Source organism: Bubalus kerabau, chromosome 4, assembly GCF_029407905.1.
Source record: "Bubalus kerabau isolate K-KA32 ecotype Philippines breed swamp buffalo chromosome 4, PCC_UOA_SB_1v2, whole genome shotgun sequence".
Taxonomy (NCBI): domain Eukaryota; kingdom Metazoa; phylum Chordata; class Mammalia; order Artiodactyla; family Bovidae; genus Bubalus; species Bubalus kerabau.
This window is the reverse complement of record NC_073627.1, coordinates 172,331,680-172,348,809: the sequence shown is the minus strand read 5'-3', so window position 1 is coordinate 172,348,809 and position 17,130 is coordinate 172,331,680. Positions and strand designations below refer to the sequence as shown.

The 17,130-nt window shown below is 46.5% G+C and overlaps 1 protein-coding gene and 1 pseudogene across 2 annotated transcripts; both read left to right on the top strand.

The window, feature by feature from the left end:
* The first annotated feature begins 592 nt into the window (after window positions 1-592).
* On the top strand, window positions 593-13,901 carry LOC129651064 (cyclin-dependent kinase 4-like; annotated as a pseudogene).
* Window positions 9,080-16,820, top strand: RNF183 (ring finger protein 183). 2 transcript variants are annotated; one of them, XM_055579372.1, is made up of 3 exons: window positions 9,080-9,174; window positions 15,600-16,201; window positions 16,311-16,820. In XM_055579372.1, the coding sequence occupies exons 2-3, from the start codon at window positions 15,639-15,641 to the stop codon at window positions 16,375-16,377; spliced, it is 630 nt and encodes a 209-aa protein (XP_055435347.1). In that variant the 5' UTR covers window positions 9,080-9,174; window positions 15,600-15,638; the 3' UTR covers window positions 16,378-16,820. The 2 variants fall into 2 exon arrangements, with proteins under 2 accessions (XP_055435347.1, XP_055435346.1); XM_055579371.1 differs by lacking the exon at window positions 9,080-9,174 and having other exon boundaries at window positions 14,717-16,201.
* The last annotated feature ends 310 nt before the right edge of the window (window positions 16,821-17,130 follow it).

Here is a 17,130-nt window from a genome sequence, read left to right as displayed (position 1 = left end):
AACCAGGTCTTCTGGGCTTAATCAGTGTTTTGAATTCTCACTAAACTTAGTTAACCAGAAATGAAAAGTAGGGCATTCCAGGGCTGAAAGGGAATTCCAGGCCACCAGGTCAAGCCGTGAGACATCCCTCTGTTTCCTGATCAGACAGAGGAAAAATGCTTCCTGAAGAACACAACTATTTTTCAGGCAATTCTAGGCTTATTTAAATCCTGCAATCATTTTGGCATTTATTTTTCCATCCAATGTTTATATATTTAAAATGAAGGGATTAGGGGGAATTCTCTGGGGTCCAGTGGTTAGGACTCCAAGCTTCCACTGCAGGGGCCCAGGTTCTGTCCCTGGCGAGGGAACTAAGATCCTGCATGCCTTGAGGCACAGCCAAAAACAAAGACAAAGGGGTTAGATCAATGAGGGAATGGCTGGGCAGTTGGTCACTTGGTGAGGGTGGTGGTAAAGGGGACGGCTTTAGTTGGCCTATGTCTATAGTAGACCAATGGGGTGATAGTTGATCCCCAACTGCAAGGAGATCAAGTCAGTCAATCCTAAAGGAAATTAGTCCTGAATATTCACTGAAAGACTAATGCTAAAGTTGAAACTCCAATACTTTGGCCACCTGATGTGAAGAACTGACTCATTGGAAAAGACCCTGATGCTGGGAAAGATTGAAGGCAGGAGGAGAAGGGGACAACAGAGGATGAGATGGTTGGATGGCATCACCAACTCCATGGACATGAGTTTGAGAAAGCTCCAGGAGCTGATGATGGACAGAAAAGCCTGGCAAGGTACAGTCCACAGGGTCGCAAAGAGTTGGACATGACTGAATGACTGAACTGAACAGAACTGAGCATCCAACTGCTTACCCAGGACAGAGCTCGAGTGTATGGCACCGCAGGAACTGACTTCAGGGCCCTGATAACAGGCTGCCCCTGTACCTCTCAACATGGGGCAGGGCTCTCCTCTGGTTTGAGAATGGCTACCCTTCAAGATGAGCCAGTCGCTGAGATTAGTGTTGGTGCCCATGGGATGGAGTACAAGGCCCATGATCCCCCACAGTGGCCACTCTGCAGCCCTCAAGAGCATATGAATGCCCTGGAAGGGGCCTACTGGACACCTGTGCCACAGCCTGAACTGATCGGGAGACCAAAGTGATCCTGGTGTGTGAATATGTGGCTCAAGACCTGTGGTCCAGGACAAGACACCCCCACCAGGCTTACCCATGGAGACCATCAAGGGTCTGAGGCACCAGTTTCTAAGAGGCCTAGATTTCCTTCATGCCCACTTCTTCATTCACCAAGACCTGAAGCAGAGAACATTCAAGTGACAAGTGGTGGAAAAGTCAAGCTGGCTAACTTTGGCCTGGCCAGAACCTGCAGCTTCCAGCTGGCACTTACATCTATACTTGTTACAGTCTGGTACCCTGAACTCCAGAAGTTGTTTTACTGCCTATGTATGCAACACCTGTGGACATGGGGAACGTTGGCCGTATCTCCACAGAGATGTTTCCTCAAAGGCCTCTCTTCTGCGGAACCTCTGAAGCTGACCAGTTAGGTAAAATCTTTGAGGATGACAGGCCCTGAGAAGTGTCTCTGCCCCATGGAGCCCTTTCCCCCAGGGGGCCTGGAGCCCCTAGTCGCTGGTACCCGAGGCTGAGGAGTCTGGAGCACAGCTACTCCAGAGATGCTAGAGATGCTGACTTTTAACCCACACCAGCGAATCTCTGACTTCTGAGTCCAGAGGCACTCTTATCTACACGGTGACCCAGGGTGAGCAATGGGAATGGTTGCATCAGAACCAAGAGAGGAGATACTGACATTTCCCTTCCTTCGAATCCTGGAGTGTGACCTCTGCCTTGGTCTCTGAGGCTTCCAAGACTGGAGACTGGAGACTTCCTCCAGTTTTTAATAGAGACTATTTTGCTGCCTTAATGACATCCCCCTCCAACCCCTCCTTTTTTTTTTTAAAACATTTAACCTAATTTTTGCCGGGAGCCGGCGAGAGACATTCCACTCGTGACAAAGGTCATGAGGAAGGGGGCTCGGCATACACAAAGGCGGGATCGAGCCTCGGGAGTGCCCCCGGATATTCTCGAGCATCTACCCCCCAAAAAACCAGAGTCTGCCTACTTTATTGCTTTGTGCTCTCACCTCTGACTTTACTGGGGGCTGTCCCGCACCACCATCTCACTCTCTCTGTCAAAGAGTTAACTTACAGCTCCAATTAATAAAGTTCCTGGGCAATTAGGAGTGTTTAAATCCAAACCCCTCAGATGGCTCTCTAACTCGCCTGACAAGTTTACCCGGACACCTACAGCTATGCATATGATTGTTTACAGTCTCCCAGCCTCCAGAGGCACGGGAAGCTTAAGATATTCAAATAGCTTAGAGCCTCTCAGAGAATTAGAAACTGTCAGAATAAAACTAGTAAAAGATTTCATTGATGAGCCAATGTTTGTTGCCAAGTTTTCACATCCCCTGAATTGTATCCTTGAATGTGCATTAATTAATATAGTTGGTATGTAGAAAAAATAAGTAGTGGCCTGGTGTTAGTAACTTTAGACCCTTAAGGTAGTAAATTCTTTCCTTTGTAAACCCATTACACATCCACCCTACAGGAACGTAATCTTATCTTCGGAAGATGGCGCCAAACCTTAAAATAATTACTCTTAGAGAAAATAAGTCTTTGTTGATAAGTCCTTGTCAAGAGTCATAAAATGTTAATAGGCCTCTGGCCAGAAGATGATGTAAATCACCTAAACCATTTGTATACGATAAATCTGCAGGAAAGAAACCCTGGTTTTTGATAAGCATCAAAGACTGCTGATTTTGCATCCCCTATTGTCCTCTATGTGTAACTTAGGGTATAAAAGCCCCTGTTGAAAATAAAGCTATGGGCCTTGCTCACCAACGCTTGGTCTCCCCATGTCATTCTTCCCTTTAACTTCCAGCTGAGTGTCCATCTGGAGCGTGGATATCCTCTGCGACCATTTATTTGCCTGGGCTTCTAAGACCCACTCGAGAAGGTGTCTAAGGTGGGGCACCTTCCGCTATTCGAGAGGGCGCCTGCGGCCTCCGTGGTCAGAGCTAACCTGGTGTCACGGGTTATATTGATTTTCCGCGTAAACCAAGCCACTCAGCTTCTTTTCTCCACTGAATTTTCCTACTGAGCTATCCTCATTCTATTCCTCTTTATTATCTCTAATTAACATTTGAATAGGTCGCCTAGCCGTCTCTCCTTCGAATACCCTGGATCAGCCGGGGCTGGACCCCGGCAAATTTTATTCATGCTTGCCTTGGGATAGAGAATAGATCTCTCAGTAAAAACATATGGTAAAAATAAAATATGTCTTACCATGTACAACTTTTAAACTACAGTAATGATGTACCTTAATTACTTCCAGGCATACAAGTCTAACAGTACAGTTTTTTTGTTTTTGTTTTTTAATAAACAAGGAACATTTTGTAATAAAGTACTAATCATTCTTAATTTTTCTTTGCAGATAGATCAAGCACCTCCAAAATACAAATTCCTATACACAGTGAAACTTAAAAGCTCAACATTCAAAAAACTAAGATCATGGCATCTGGTCCCGTCACTTCATGGCAAATAGATGGGGAAACAGTGGAAAGAGGGACCGACTTTATATTTGGGGCTCCAAAATCACTGCAGATGATGACAGCAGCCATGAAATTAAAACACCTTTGCTCCTTGGAAGAAAAGTTATGACCAACCTAGACAGCATATTAAAAAGCAAAAACATTACTTTATCAACAAAGGTCCATCTACTCAAAGCTATGGTTTTTCCAGTGGTCATGCATGGATGTGAGAGTTGGACTATAAAGAAAGCTAAGCGCTGAATAATTGATGCTTTTGAACTGTGGTGTGGGAAAAGACTCTTGAGAGTCCCTTGGACAGCAAGGAGATTCAACCAGTCCATCCTAAAGGAAATTGGTCCTGAGTATTCATTGAAAGGACTGATGCTGAAGCTGAAACTCCAATATTTTGGCCACCTGATGCAAAGAACTGACTAGAAAAGACACTGATGCTGGGAAAGATTGAAGGCAGGAGGAGAAGGGGACGACAGAGGATGAGATGGTTGGATGGCATCACCAACTCAATGCACACTGAGTTTGAGTAAACTCCGGGAGCTGGTGATGGACAGGGAGGCCTGGCATGCGGCAGTCCATGGGGTCGCAAAGAGTTGGACACAACTGAGTGACTGAACTGAACTGATACACAGTGAGTGCTTTACTGAAGACTAATGGTGCTAAAGCTGAAACTCCAGTACTTTGGCCACCTCATGCAAAGAGTTGACTCATTGGAAAAGATTCTGATGCTGGGAGGGATTTGGGGCAGGAGGAAAGGGGGACGACAGAAGTTGAGATGGCTGTATGGCATCACCGACTCGATGGATGTGAGTTTGAGTGAACTGCGGGAGTTGGTGATGGACAGGAAGGCCTGGCGTGCTGCGATTCATGGGGTCGCAAAGTGTCAGACATGACTGAGCGACTGAACTGAACTGAATACTTAAGTAAATTAGGTACATGGACAGCCTTAGGATAAGTTGACATTATATATTCAACTAAACAGGCAACAAACCATGGAGCTAAATGGAAAAAAAATGTATTTGCAAATAAAATTCAAAAACTAACATTTTGTAATTAAGTACAGAAGATATACGTGAACCGTGAACTTCCAGTTGTTCAAGCTGGTTTTAGAAAAGGCAGAGGAACCAGAGACCAAATTGCCAACATCCGCTGGATCATCAAAAAAGCAAGAGAGTTCCAGAAAAACATCTATTTCTGCTTTATTGACTATGCCAAAGCCTTTGACTGTGTGGATCACAATAAATTGTGGAAAATTCTGAAAGAGTTGGGAATACCAGACCACTTGACGTGCCTCTTGAGAAATCTGTATGCAGGTCAGGAAGCAACAGTTAGAATTGGACATGGAACAACAAACTGGTTCCAAATAGGAAAAAGAGTACGTCAAGGATGTATATTGTCACCCTGCTTATTTAACTTATATGCAGAGTACATCATGAGAAATGCTGGGCTGGAAGAAGCACAAGCTGGAATCCAGATTGCCAGGAGAAATATCAATAACCTCAGATATGCAGATGACACCACCCTTATGGCAGAAAGTGAAGAGGAACTCAAAAGCCTCTTGATGAAAGTGAAAGAGGAGAGTGAAAAAGTTGGCCTAAAACTCAACATTCAGAAAACGAAGATCATGGCATCTGGTCCCATCACTTCATGGAAAATAGATGGGGAAACAGTGGAAACATTGTCAGACTTTATTTTTTGGGGCTCCAAAATCACTGCAGATGGTGACAGCAGCCATGAAATTAAAAGACGCTTACTCCTTGGAAGGAAAGTTATGTCCAACCTAGATAGCCTATTGAAAAGCAGAGACATTACTTTGCCAACAAAGGTCCATCTAGTCAAGGCTATGGTTTTTCCAGTGGTCATGTATGGATGTGAGAGTTGGACTGTGAAGAAAGCTGAGTGCCGAAGAATTGATGCTTTTGAACTGTGGTGTTGGAGAAGACTCTTGAGAGTGCCTTGGACTGCAAGGAGATCCAACCAGTCCATTCTGAAGGAGATCAGCCCTGGGATTTCTTTGGAAGGAATGATGCTAAAGCTGAAACTCCAGTACTTTGGCCACCTCATGCGAAGAGTTGACTCCTTGGAAAGACTCTGATGCTGGGAGGGATTGGGGGCAGGAGGAGAAGGGGATGACAGAGGATGAGATGGCTGGATGGCATCACCGACTCGATGGACATGAGTCGTAGTGAACTCCAGGAGTTGGTGATGGACAGGGAGGCCTGGCGTGCTGTGATTCATGGGGTCGCAAAGAGTCGGACACGACTGAGCAACTGAACTGAACTGAACAGAAGATACAATGACTTGCTAAAAAAAATAAGATGTGATATAGTAACACTTGACTATAAAGAATGCATACCAGAACATTTTTAAATGGTGAGTGAAACTTATTAAGAATAGTTTACTACAATAAATGCTGGCTGAATAGAACCACCTCTCCTTTTGCAGCTTATCCTTCTGCCCCCGTGTGTCCTTACACCAAGGGGATGTCCCTTGTTCTCTCCTTCACTATACCTTGATATTTGGATCCTTTTTTATACAGGAAAAACAAAACAAAGGAAAAAAAAAAGGAATGGTTAAGTAATTTCTGGTACAGTCATTCAATGAAATCCAATACAGCCATTAAAAAACTGAAGGGGCTTCCCTTTGGCTCAGTGGTAAGGAATGTCTCCTGCCTATGCGGGAGACACAGGTTCGATCCCTGGTCTGGGCAGATCCTACATACCACAGAGCAACTAAGCCTGAGCGCCCCAACTACTGACACCCGAGTGCCCTAGAGCCTGTGCTCGGCAGCAAGAGAGGCCAGTGCAACGAGAAGCCTGCACACCACAACTGGAGAGTGGCCCCTGCTTGCCGTAACTAGAGAAAAGCCCATGCAGCCAAGAAGACTCAACGCAACCAATACATACATAAATAAAATTATTTTTTTAAAAAGGAAAAAACTCTTTATACACTAATACAGAATGATATCTCAGATACATTATTAAACGAAAAAAGCAAGATGTAAAAACGTGTACCATATGCACATTTGTGTAAAAGGGAGGAAAAGAAATACATAGACATTCTAACATAGGAGTTTTGCTTGTGTATTCATAAAGCATCTTGAGAAAAATACAGAAGAAATTGATAGTATAATATGCTAATTTTTAGGGAAATGAGGTAGCTGAGAGAAAAACATTTCCATTGCCAAATCAGACCTCTCATTGTGCTGAATACATGAATGTGTCACCTATTCTAAAGTAAAAATTGTAAAACATAAATTAAGGGGACTAGGGCATTTGATTACATCACCAATACTTTCATTTCTGTTTTTTTTTTTTTCCTCCAAACCCCAATTTAAAGGATCTGTAAAGGAAAGGATCCCTACAGTCCATGGGGTCTCAAAGATTAGGACATGACTTAGCGACTGAATAACAAAAACAAAAAGGAATAAAAGAAGAATAGGAGAGGGAACAAAAAGTAGGTCATATGAACATGATTTGGGGAGAGAATGAGGCAACAGCACAGATTTCAGGTCACACGTCCAGTCCCAGCTCTTTAATTTGTTTCTCCTGAGCTCTTGGGCAAATAAATCTCTTTGAGCTTCTGATCCCTTATCTGTGGAAGAGTAAGGATGGGTCATTGATGTTCTGTTTTCTTTTTTTTTTGTTTTTTGGTTTTTTTTTTGATGTTCTGTTTTCTATATTGTGCCTTGTGGGAATACTGGGAGGATTCACTGTCAATGATCAGAAGGATTTAATAAAGTACATAGACTGCTATTATTACTTTTAATAATAGTAGCATTTTAAGCTATTAATTCAATCTTTCTCAGTCTTATAGGAAAAATAGCAGTATCTTATTTAAATTTGAATTTCTCTAATTATAAATGGGGCTTCCCTTGTGGCTCAGCTGGTAAAGAATCTGCCTGCAATGCAGGAGACCTGGGTTCAATCCCTGGGTTGGGAAGATCCCCTAAACAAGGAAAAGGCTACCAGTATTCTGGCCTGGAGAATTCCATGAACTATAAATGAAGAGAGTACGAAAGCTGGTTTGAAACTCAACATTCAAAAAATGAAGATCATGGCATCTGGTCCCATCACATCATGGCAAATAGATGGGGAAACAATGAAAACAGTGACAGATTTTATTTTCTTAGGCTTCAAAATCACTGCAGATGGTGACTGCAGCCATGAAGTTAAAAGATGCTTGCTTATTGGAAGAAAAGCTATGACCAACCTAGACAGCATACTGAAAAGCAGAAGCATTACTTTGCTAACAAAGGTCCATCTAGTCAAAGCTATGGTTTTTTCCAGTAGTCATGTATGGATGTGAGTTGGACCATAAAGAAAGCTGAGTGCCGAAGAATTGATGCTTTTCAACTGTGGTGTTGGAGAAGACTCTTGAGAGTCCATTGGACTGCAAGAAGATCAACCAGTCAATCCTAAAGGAAATCAGTCATGAATATTCATTGGAAGGACTGATGCTGAAGCTCCAATACTTTGGCCGCCTGATCCAAAGAGCCGACTCATTAGAAAAGACCCTGATGCTGGGAGGGATTGAAGACAGGAAGAGAAAGGTTCAACAGAGGACAAGATGGTTGGATGGCATCACCAACTCAATGGACATGAGTCTGAACAAACTCCAGGAGATGGTGAAGGACAGGGAAGCCTGGCATGCTGCAGTCCATGGGGTCGCAAAGAGTCAGACATGATTTAGCAACTGAACAACAGCACAATTATAAACGAGATCGAATCATTACATGTCTATTCCATTCGTATTTCTCTTTCTGTGATTTGCCTGATTGTTTATAATAGTTAACATTTACTGCATGTTACTGTGTACCAGGCACTGTGTTATGATCTCTATCCAAATTATCTCATTTAACCTGCAGATCAAATGGGCAAAATTATTATGCTCATGTGCAGCTGAGAAAACCAATATTTAGAGAAGTCAATTTGCTCGTCTGCATCACTAGTAAGTAGAGTCTGGATTCTGATTGAGGACTTGACTCTGACCCAGAAATCTGACTTGATTGAGAACCCAGGCTCTTCGGGCTTTGGCTTCAAAGACTCTCCCCCTGATCATTTTCCTTGTGCATTATTTGCCTTTTCCTAATATTTTGCAAGAGCCCTTTGTAATTTGGTGGTAGGGCTCAGAGTAGTGGAGGATCTATCTGGGCCAAGGGGCAGAAGTGACTTCAAAGAAGCACCCTGCCTGACCTTCAACTACCCCTATGGTGGTGTGTCAACCTAGGCGGTGCAGTCAGACCTGATGGCCGCAGACCCAGCTGTGTTCTGTGTTACAGAACACGGGTCTGCAAAGACAAGTGGACTTCAACCCCTTTAGAGAGAAAGCAAGAGTGACTCACAGGAGGAGGATGAAACCAGAGCTTTCAGGCTGTCCAAAGTCATCAGAGGGAAAGAAGAAGAAAACATGAGGCGGGAAGCTGGCCAAGAGCTTCCTGAAGACCATGCAAATGAGGCCCGCCCACAGCTGCCTGGAAACCGCGCGCCAGGAGCAGGCGGAGCCCAGAGAACAGGCTGCAGGACCGCTCAGCCAAGGAGGAGGAGGTGGAGGAGGCTCTGAGGAGCAGGTAAGGAGTCAGGGAGGGTCGTGGAGGGAAGGGTCACAGGGCCTTGCATTCTGGAGAGGCAGCTCATCTCTGGGTGAACACCGGCCTGGGAGGCAGGGCTCCTGGGATCATCTTCCAAGTTCAACCATTCTTTAGCTGTGAAGCCTTGGGCAAGTCAATTCACCTTTCTGAGTCTTGACATTCCCATCGAGAAAATGAGTGCAAAAATGTCATATTAACTACGCGTTGAGCATCTGCTGTGCTTTGCTGGGCACATAATAGCCATTATCTGTTCCTCACAGCAAGCTCATGAGGTGGGCTCATTAGCCTCTATCATAGAGGAAAACAAAGCTCAGAGAGGTTAAGCCATTTGTCTAAGACCTCACAGCAAAGAAGTCTGGTTCTAAAACTACATACTTTCCACTCTTGATCCTGCTTTTTTCTGAGGGTGGTTTTACACAATCAAATGGTCTATGCAAATGGAAAAAAAAAAAAAAAACTGTAAAAGGCAATTATACCATCAAAATGGGAATCACTCCACTCAGACCCTGGCCAGAACTGATGCCCTTTGTAAACTGGGAAGTTCTATAAAATGGTAGTTCTTCACCTCTTTCCTCTGTCCAAGTTGAAAGCATTGGGGTGATGCTACAGACAACTGATATTTGGCTGAGTGAGCGGGTCACAGACGGAGGTGATGTCTTGGGTGGTATTGGGATATCCCAGCTTGAGAGTGAGTCCAAGTTGGATAAGTGGCCAGTGTCTCCTGTTTCCTGGAGACAGACTCTGAAACCACAGCCAAGGCCTGAGAGGACCATGGCCAATAAGGGCCCAGGTGCTGATTCGACCATAATCATCCCTTCTCACAACCCTTAACAGATTTAGCCATGGAACTTCAGAAAATGGAAGTCTACCTTGTGGGGAAGGAAGTTCTTTAAGGGTAGTAATATAAGCTTAGCACAGTAAAGTTTGAATTTTCAGATAGAATAAAAAACAAGCCAACAAACTTATACTCTTACCCGCAGAGATAAGCACTGTTGACAGTGTTTGTTTTTCCACGCATTTTTCCCATTGCACACATATATTGGAAAATTGGATTGTACTGTAATATGGTTTTACTGCTGGTTCTTTTCACTAATGACATGTCATGAGTGTATTTCCGTATCAATAGGTGTTTTAGGACATTGTTTACAGGCTGCAGAACGTCTCTTTGTATGGATGGAGAGAACTTATTTAATCAGTGTCCTACTATTGGATAATTGAGCAGTTTTCAATTTTTCACCATTAAAGCAGCACTCAGATCTTTGCACAGGACCTGGATTGTTTACACAGTATAAATTTCCAGCGAGAGATACTGCCGAATCAAGGTTATATACATTTTAAGGTCTGCTTCTGACACATTCTGGAATTCAGGGGCTTCTCAAAGCTCAATGCAGAAACCTTCATGGCTTCAAAGTCAGCCTTTTTAAATTTTATTTTATTTTTGGTTGTAGTGGGTCTTCGTTGCTGTGGGGACTTTTCTCTTGTTGTGGCAATCAGGGGCTACTCTGTAGTTGTGGTGCATGGGCTTCTCATTGTGGTGGCTTTTCTTGTTGCAGAGCACAGGCTCTAGATAACAAGGGCTTCAGTAATTGTGGCACTTGGGCTCAGTAGTTTCAGCTCCCAGGCTCTCGAGCACAGGCTCAGTAGTCATGGCATGCTGGCTTAGTTACTCTGTGGTGTGTGGAAACTTCCCGGACCAGGGATCGAACCTGTGTCCCCTGCATTGGCAGGCGGATTCTTTACCACCACCTGGAAGTCCTCAGAGTCTACCTTGAGCCTTCCTCTCTCTCAAAGCCCTTTGCAGGGATAATTCAACCACCTCATAGACAGTCTTTCCTGGGTGCCAGGTTCTGTCTAAGAACTTTACCCTCTGAGGCACCACCATTTTTAGCTTCCTTTTCAGAAGAAATGGAAGAACAGAGAGGTTAAGCAATTCAGCTGAAATCACAGCCCTAATAAGCAGTGGTTTGGAGAGCAATAGCCTTGACAATCTGGTTCTAGAATCTCTGCTGTCCACTGCTTCTCAGAGAGTACGTTTGATCCCATCTCCAAAGATATCTTTTACCCATCCCTTTGATCTTCTCCACCATCGCCTCACCTGCAGCAAGTTCCACCATCCCAACGTGGACCACCACTAGCGCCCCATCTGGTCTTTGATTTCCACTCATCCCTTTCAGTCTGTCTTCTGCTCTGCAGCTGAAATGGTATTTTTAAAATAGAAACAGGATCAGGTCAGCCCCCACTCCCCAGCGCCACTGGCAAGCACACACAGACACAGACTCAGCCCTAGAATAAAAAATCCAGATGCTTTCCCCAGCCTCCAGGGCAGTCTCCCTTACGATTCTCCTAAGTCCTCTCTTAGGATTCTTCCTAAGCCACTTTCCAATCTAGACCTGCCCACTACACCTCAGTTACCCAGCCTCCTTTCACTTCCTCAAAGCTGCTTTTCCTTAGAGTTTTGGCACAGGCTGTTCTCTTGAGCTGGAATGCTCCTACTCCACTCTACAGGGTTGGATTCTTTTCATATCCCTTCTCTGGTAATCTCTTCTGAAGCAGCCAGTCCTCTAAGCTCACTTTCCTTTTTGTTTATAGCATTCATTAAAATTGTGCGTTTATTTATTGCCTGTCACTCATTCATTAAATGTTGCCTTCCCTCACTAGACTCTACATGTCGTGAGGTCAGAGGCTACGTCTGTTTTGTTCCCTGTTATTTACCAAGTGTCTAGCACAGTGCCTGACCTGTGATGTTCAGTTCAGTTCAGTTCAGTTCAGTCACTCAGTTGTGTCCGACTCGTTGCGACTCCATGGACCGCAGCACACCAGGCCTCCCTGTCCATCACCAACTCCCGGAGTTTACTCAAACTCATATCCGTTGAGACCTGTGATGAGCTCTTGTTAATTCAATGACTGCTGGATGGATGGACGAAAGATCCACAGGAGGAGGCATTCATTGGTCGGGATCTTTGGCAAACTATCCCAGCCTTGGCCAGAGCTAGTTCATCCTCCTCCGGCATGTCTTCCTCTTCCCTACACGAGATAGTGACCGAGGTCTAGGGTCTAGCAGGAAACCAGGAAACCATGGTTGAGAGCGTAAGCAGGTTTTGCTTCAGGTGCCATTTCAGTCAGGGTAGATGAGGTCATGTTTGAGGCACAAGGGAGACATATTGTCCCCAAATCCCCCCTGCATGCTTCCTGGATTCCTACCATGAGAGGAATATTTATGGCCGCTAGAACTCTCCTAGTGAAATGCAAACTCTCACTATCCAGTCAGTAACACATATGCAGCAGGTGAACCGAATGGTGGGTTCTGTCTCTCTGACAGCAGCATGGTGGTGGCCTAGAAGTCCTGAGGTCACCAGTGGGTGACCCTGATGGTGGTTTAGTCACTAAGTCGTGTCTGACTCATTGCGACCCCATGGACTATAGCCCACCAGGCTCCTCTGTCCATGGGATTATCTAGGCAAGAATACTGGAGTGGGTTGCCATTTCCTACTCCAGAGGGTCTTCCTTACCCAGGGATCGAACCTGGGTCTCCTGCATTGCAGGCAGATCTCTACCCACTTAGCTATGAGGGAAGCCCATGTGTGACACTGGGGGAGACTAAAGGGCTCCCCAGGTGGCGATAGAGATAAAGAATCTGCCTGCAAATGCAGAAGACACAGATACACGGGTTTGATCCCTAGGTCAGGAAGATTCCCTGGAGAAGGAAATGGCAATCCAGTCCAGTATTCTTGCCTGGGGAAAATCATGGATAGAGGAACCTGGCGGGCTACAGTTCATAGGGTTGGATATGACTGAGTGCATGCGCGCGCGCGCGCGCGCACACACACACACACACACACACACACACCAGCAAAATGAGGGCTTAGGTTGGAGAAGAGGTTTAAACTTTTTTCTTTTTCCTCAGAAGCTCAACTCTTCTGCTTGTTCAAATGATTAATATGAGGAAAGCCAAGTGTTTCTGGCTGAAATACAGAAGTGGGGCTGGAATGCTGCTCCTCCTCCATGACTCCCCGTTTGAAGTCCCCAGGGTGGTGGGAGGGTCAAGTCTTAGACTCAACTCAGTAGTCAGTGCCTGCTGGCTGACTGTCTGTGTTCTAAGAACAATGAAGGCAGCGAGGCCTGCATGTTCTGGGTGTAGCTCCTTGGGCTCATTAAGTGATCAGGAGGGCATTTGCTGAATCTGATATTGAGAGAATAGTCAGAGACTTTAGGCAGGGCAGCAAGTGAATTTCATAGCAATTGAAGGGCAGGGCTGGCAGCCCCTTTGTGCGAGAAGGAGGTTTCAGCCATTTTAGAAAAGAAATGAGGGCCCAGGAGAGAGGAAGCCCAGAAGGCTCATTTACCCTCTCCACAATCTAGAAAAAGGAAATTGCCACCCCTGCCTTTCCAGGCCAGGGATCCCAGGCCTTGAGGAGACCGCCCACAATCTCGCAGATGCTTGGCTTCCGGGCGCGCTGTTGGCCACACCCCAGTGCAACGCTGGTCCCCCACCTCCCCACCTGCCGCTCTGGCCGGCGCTGCAGGCAGGTGTGCTCCAGAGGCTGCAGGTCGGGCCACCTGGCAGCTGCAGGCACTGCGTGTGCGCTGCCATGGAGATGGGCCCTGGGGTTGGTGGCGAGAAGGCAGTCTCCCAAGGCTTTGTGGATGTTGGAGAGGAAAAGACTGGAGCCTCCGACCTTCCGGGGCAGTCTGCCTTACTACCCTAGTGCCAAGGAAGCCCAGGTGGGTGCTTTGGGGGTTTCTAGGACAAACAGATGGAGGAGGAGCCAGGGGAGACCAGATCTTGGGAGAAGGCTCTGGAAGGGTTGATCTGGGGAGCCAGGGAGGGAGGAGCCTGTCCATGATTTCAGGTCAAAGGGAAAAGCCTTCACAGAGGTCCCTTTGCCAGGCCAGCGTGGTGCCCTGCACAAACACTGGGCCCATGGACTGTGGGGATTGGCCCTGCAGCCCAAGGGGATGAGGAAGGGAGGGCCTGGCATCTGCCCCCAGAGGAGGGGTAGACCAGGTATCGGCAAAGCCCATCTCTGCCCTAGCCAGGGATGGGAGGTAGCAGGTAGGGAAATGTTCATCCTCCAGGAAGATCTCCTGGGGGAGGGCATGGCAATCCACTCCAGTATTCTTGCCTGAAGAATCCCATGGATAGAGGAGCCTGGAGGGCCACTGTCCATGGGGTTGCAAAGACTCCGACAGGGCTGAAGTGACTCAGCACACCTAGCACATGAGGCACCATCTGTGGTTCCCCTGCCTCTCCCTGGGGTCCAGGGAACCAAGGGCAATCCCATACAGCACAGGGAGCATTGTAATCCGCTTTCAAGGCCAGAGAGCTGTCTCCTCCAGCATGAGCTCAATGATGCTGCGGTGGCTTAGGCCTTTGCCCAGCAGAGGGGATGCTGCCGGAGCACCAGGCTTAGGAACCTGGTGATCTGGAACAATCACTTTTTTTTTTAAATTATTGGCATATAGTTGATTTACAATGCTGTGTTAGTTTCAAGTGTACAGCAAAGTGAGTCAGTTATACATATTCAGTTCAGTCGCTCAGTTGTGATCGACTCTTTGCAACCCCATGGACTGCAGCACGCCAGGCCTCCCTGTCCATCACCAACTCCTGGAGTTACCCAAACTCATGTCCATTGAGTCGGTGATGCCATCCAACCATCTCATCCTCTGTCGTCCCCTTCTCCTCCTGCCCTCAATCCCTCCCAGCATCAGTGTCTTTTCAAATGAATCAGCTCTTCGCATCAGGTGGCCAAAGGATTGGAGTTTCAGCTTCAACATCAGTCCTTCCAATGAACACCCAGGACTGATCTCCTTTAGGATGGACTGGTTGGATCTCCTTGCAGTCCAAGGGACTCTCAAGAGTCTTTTCCAACACCACAGTTCAAAAGCATCAGTTCTTTTGCGCTCAGCTTTCTTTATAGTCCAACTCTCACATCCATACATGACCATTGGAAAAACCATAGCCTTGACTAGACAGACCTTTGTTGACAAAGTAATGTCTCTGCTTTTTAATATGCTGTCTAGGTTGGTCATAACTTTCCATATATCCACTCTTTTTTACATTCTTTTCCCATATAGGTCATTACAGAGTACTGAATAGAGTTCCCTGTGCTATACAGTAGGTATTTATTAGTTATTTATTTTATATATAGTACTGTGTACATGTCAGTCCTGATCTCCCAATCTATCCCTCCCCCGCCTACCCCCTGAGAACCACAAGTTTGTTTCTACATCTATTTCAGTTTTATAGATAAGTTCATTTCACTTCATCTTTTTGAATGTAAGTTTCAGTTTCATCTGCGAAATAAATATGGATGATAATGCCTTTCAACAACCCTCAAGACACAGCCTGGGGCCAAGCACGGGCATGGAGACTAATGGGTGTTCCTTTGCTCCTTTTCTGCCAGGACGTCTCCTGTCAGACCCCCGCAGTGTCTGGTCTGAGGATGGCAGAGCAGCAGGGCCGGGAGCCTGAGTGCCCTGTCTGCTGGAACCCCTTCAACAACACATTCCACACCCCCAAAGTGCTGGACTGCTGCCATTCCTTCTGCGTGGAATGCCTGGCCCACATCAGCCTGGTGACTCCGACGCGACGCCGCTTGCTGTGCCCGCTGTGTCGCCACCCCACCGTGCTGGCCTCCGGGCAGCCTGTCACTGACTTGCCCACGGATACCGCCGTGCTCACCCTGCTCCGCCTGGAGCCCCACCATGTCATCCTGGAAGGCCACCAGCTCTGCCTCAAGGACCAGCCCAAGAGCCGCTACTTCCTCCGCCAGCCCCGGGTCTACACGCTGGACCTGGGCCCTGAGCCTGCAAGTCAGGCTGGGCAGCCCCAGGACGTGGGCCCTAGCACCAGGCCAGTCCCCATCCCCAGCCGTTACTCTCTGCGGGAGTGTTTCCGCAACCCACACTTCCGGATCTTTGCCTACATGATGGCGGTCATCCTCTGCGGCACCGTGTTGTTCATCTTCTCCATCTTTTGCACCAGACGATTTTTCTGGGGCGTGGGGTGAGCATCTATTCCAGACACCTTTCCTGGCTGCTGCTGGGTATGGGGATTGTGGAGCACCACTTGGGGTTGGTCTTCCTTCATAGTATTGTTCATTTTTACAATCCAGGGGTCGGCTAGGCTGTGCATCTGCTTCTAGCAAGAGTCCTAATACAATGAGAACCTCTGAAAGCTAACGGACTGGGGAAGATGTGAAGAGACCTCTGGGTGTGAACCGTGGGTCATGGAAGGGCAGAGAAGCAGACCTGTGATTACAGAGCCAGAAGCAAGTTGTGCCAAAAGGCTGGATGAGGGTACCCAGGAGCCTGTCCAGCCCAAATAGCAGGTTGCAGTTCTTACTGGAGCTGCTTTGAACTCAGTTCACATTTTTTGTTTTGTTTTTTGAGTTGCTCTTTTTACCATTGGTTGCTAAAAAAAATCTGGAGTGAACTTCAATCGGGAGCAAGTGTGCTTGTCTTCTCCTTTCAGTTTTCTCTTTGGCTATCTTGCCACCATTCCCGGTAAAAAGGGCCTGCATTCATTAATTTATTCGCTTATTCAACAACCCATTGGCTGGTCCTCTGTCAGAACTAGGGGCAGAGAAGGGTAGGATTAACCAGGAGTGGCAGAGTCCTTATCAGTAAGGAGGGCAGGCCCACTCATTTGCTTCTTGTTCACGATGACCTCTTATTAGTATGTGGTTTATGGAGTGTTAAGAGTATAAAAGTTTAAAGGGAAAAGAAACCAGAGTCAGTGGATCAAAAGAAATCTGGGATTTGGAGGAAAAGATTCTTATTCCTCCTGGTAGGTGCAGGGTAGAGTTCTGATTCCCTTCCTTCAACCATTGTAATTCCGGCCTTAAGAGGTAAGGCAGGGTGCATCCATCGTGGCCAATGCAGGGGACACAGGTTTGATCTCTGGTCGGGGAAGATACCACATGCCGAGGAGCA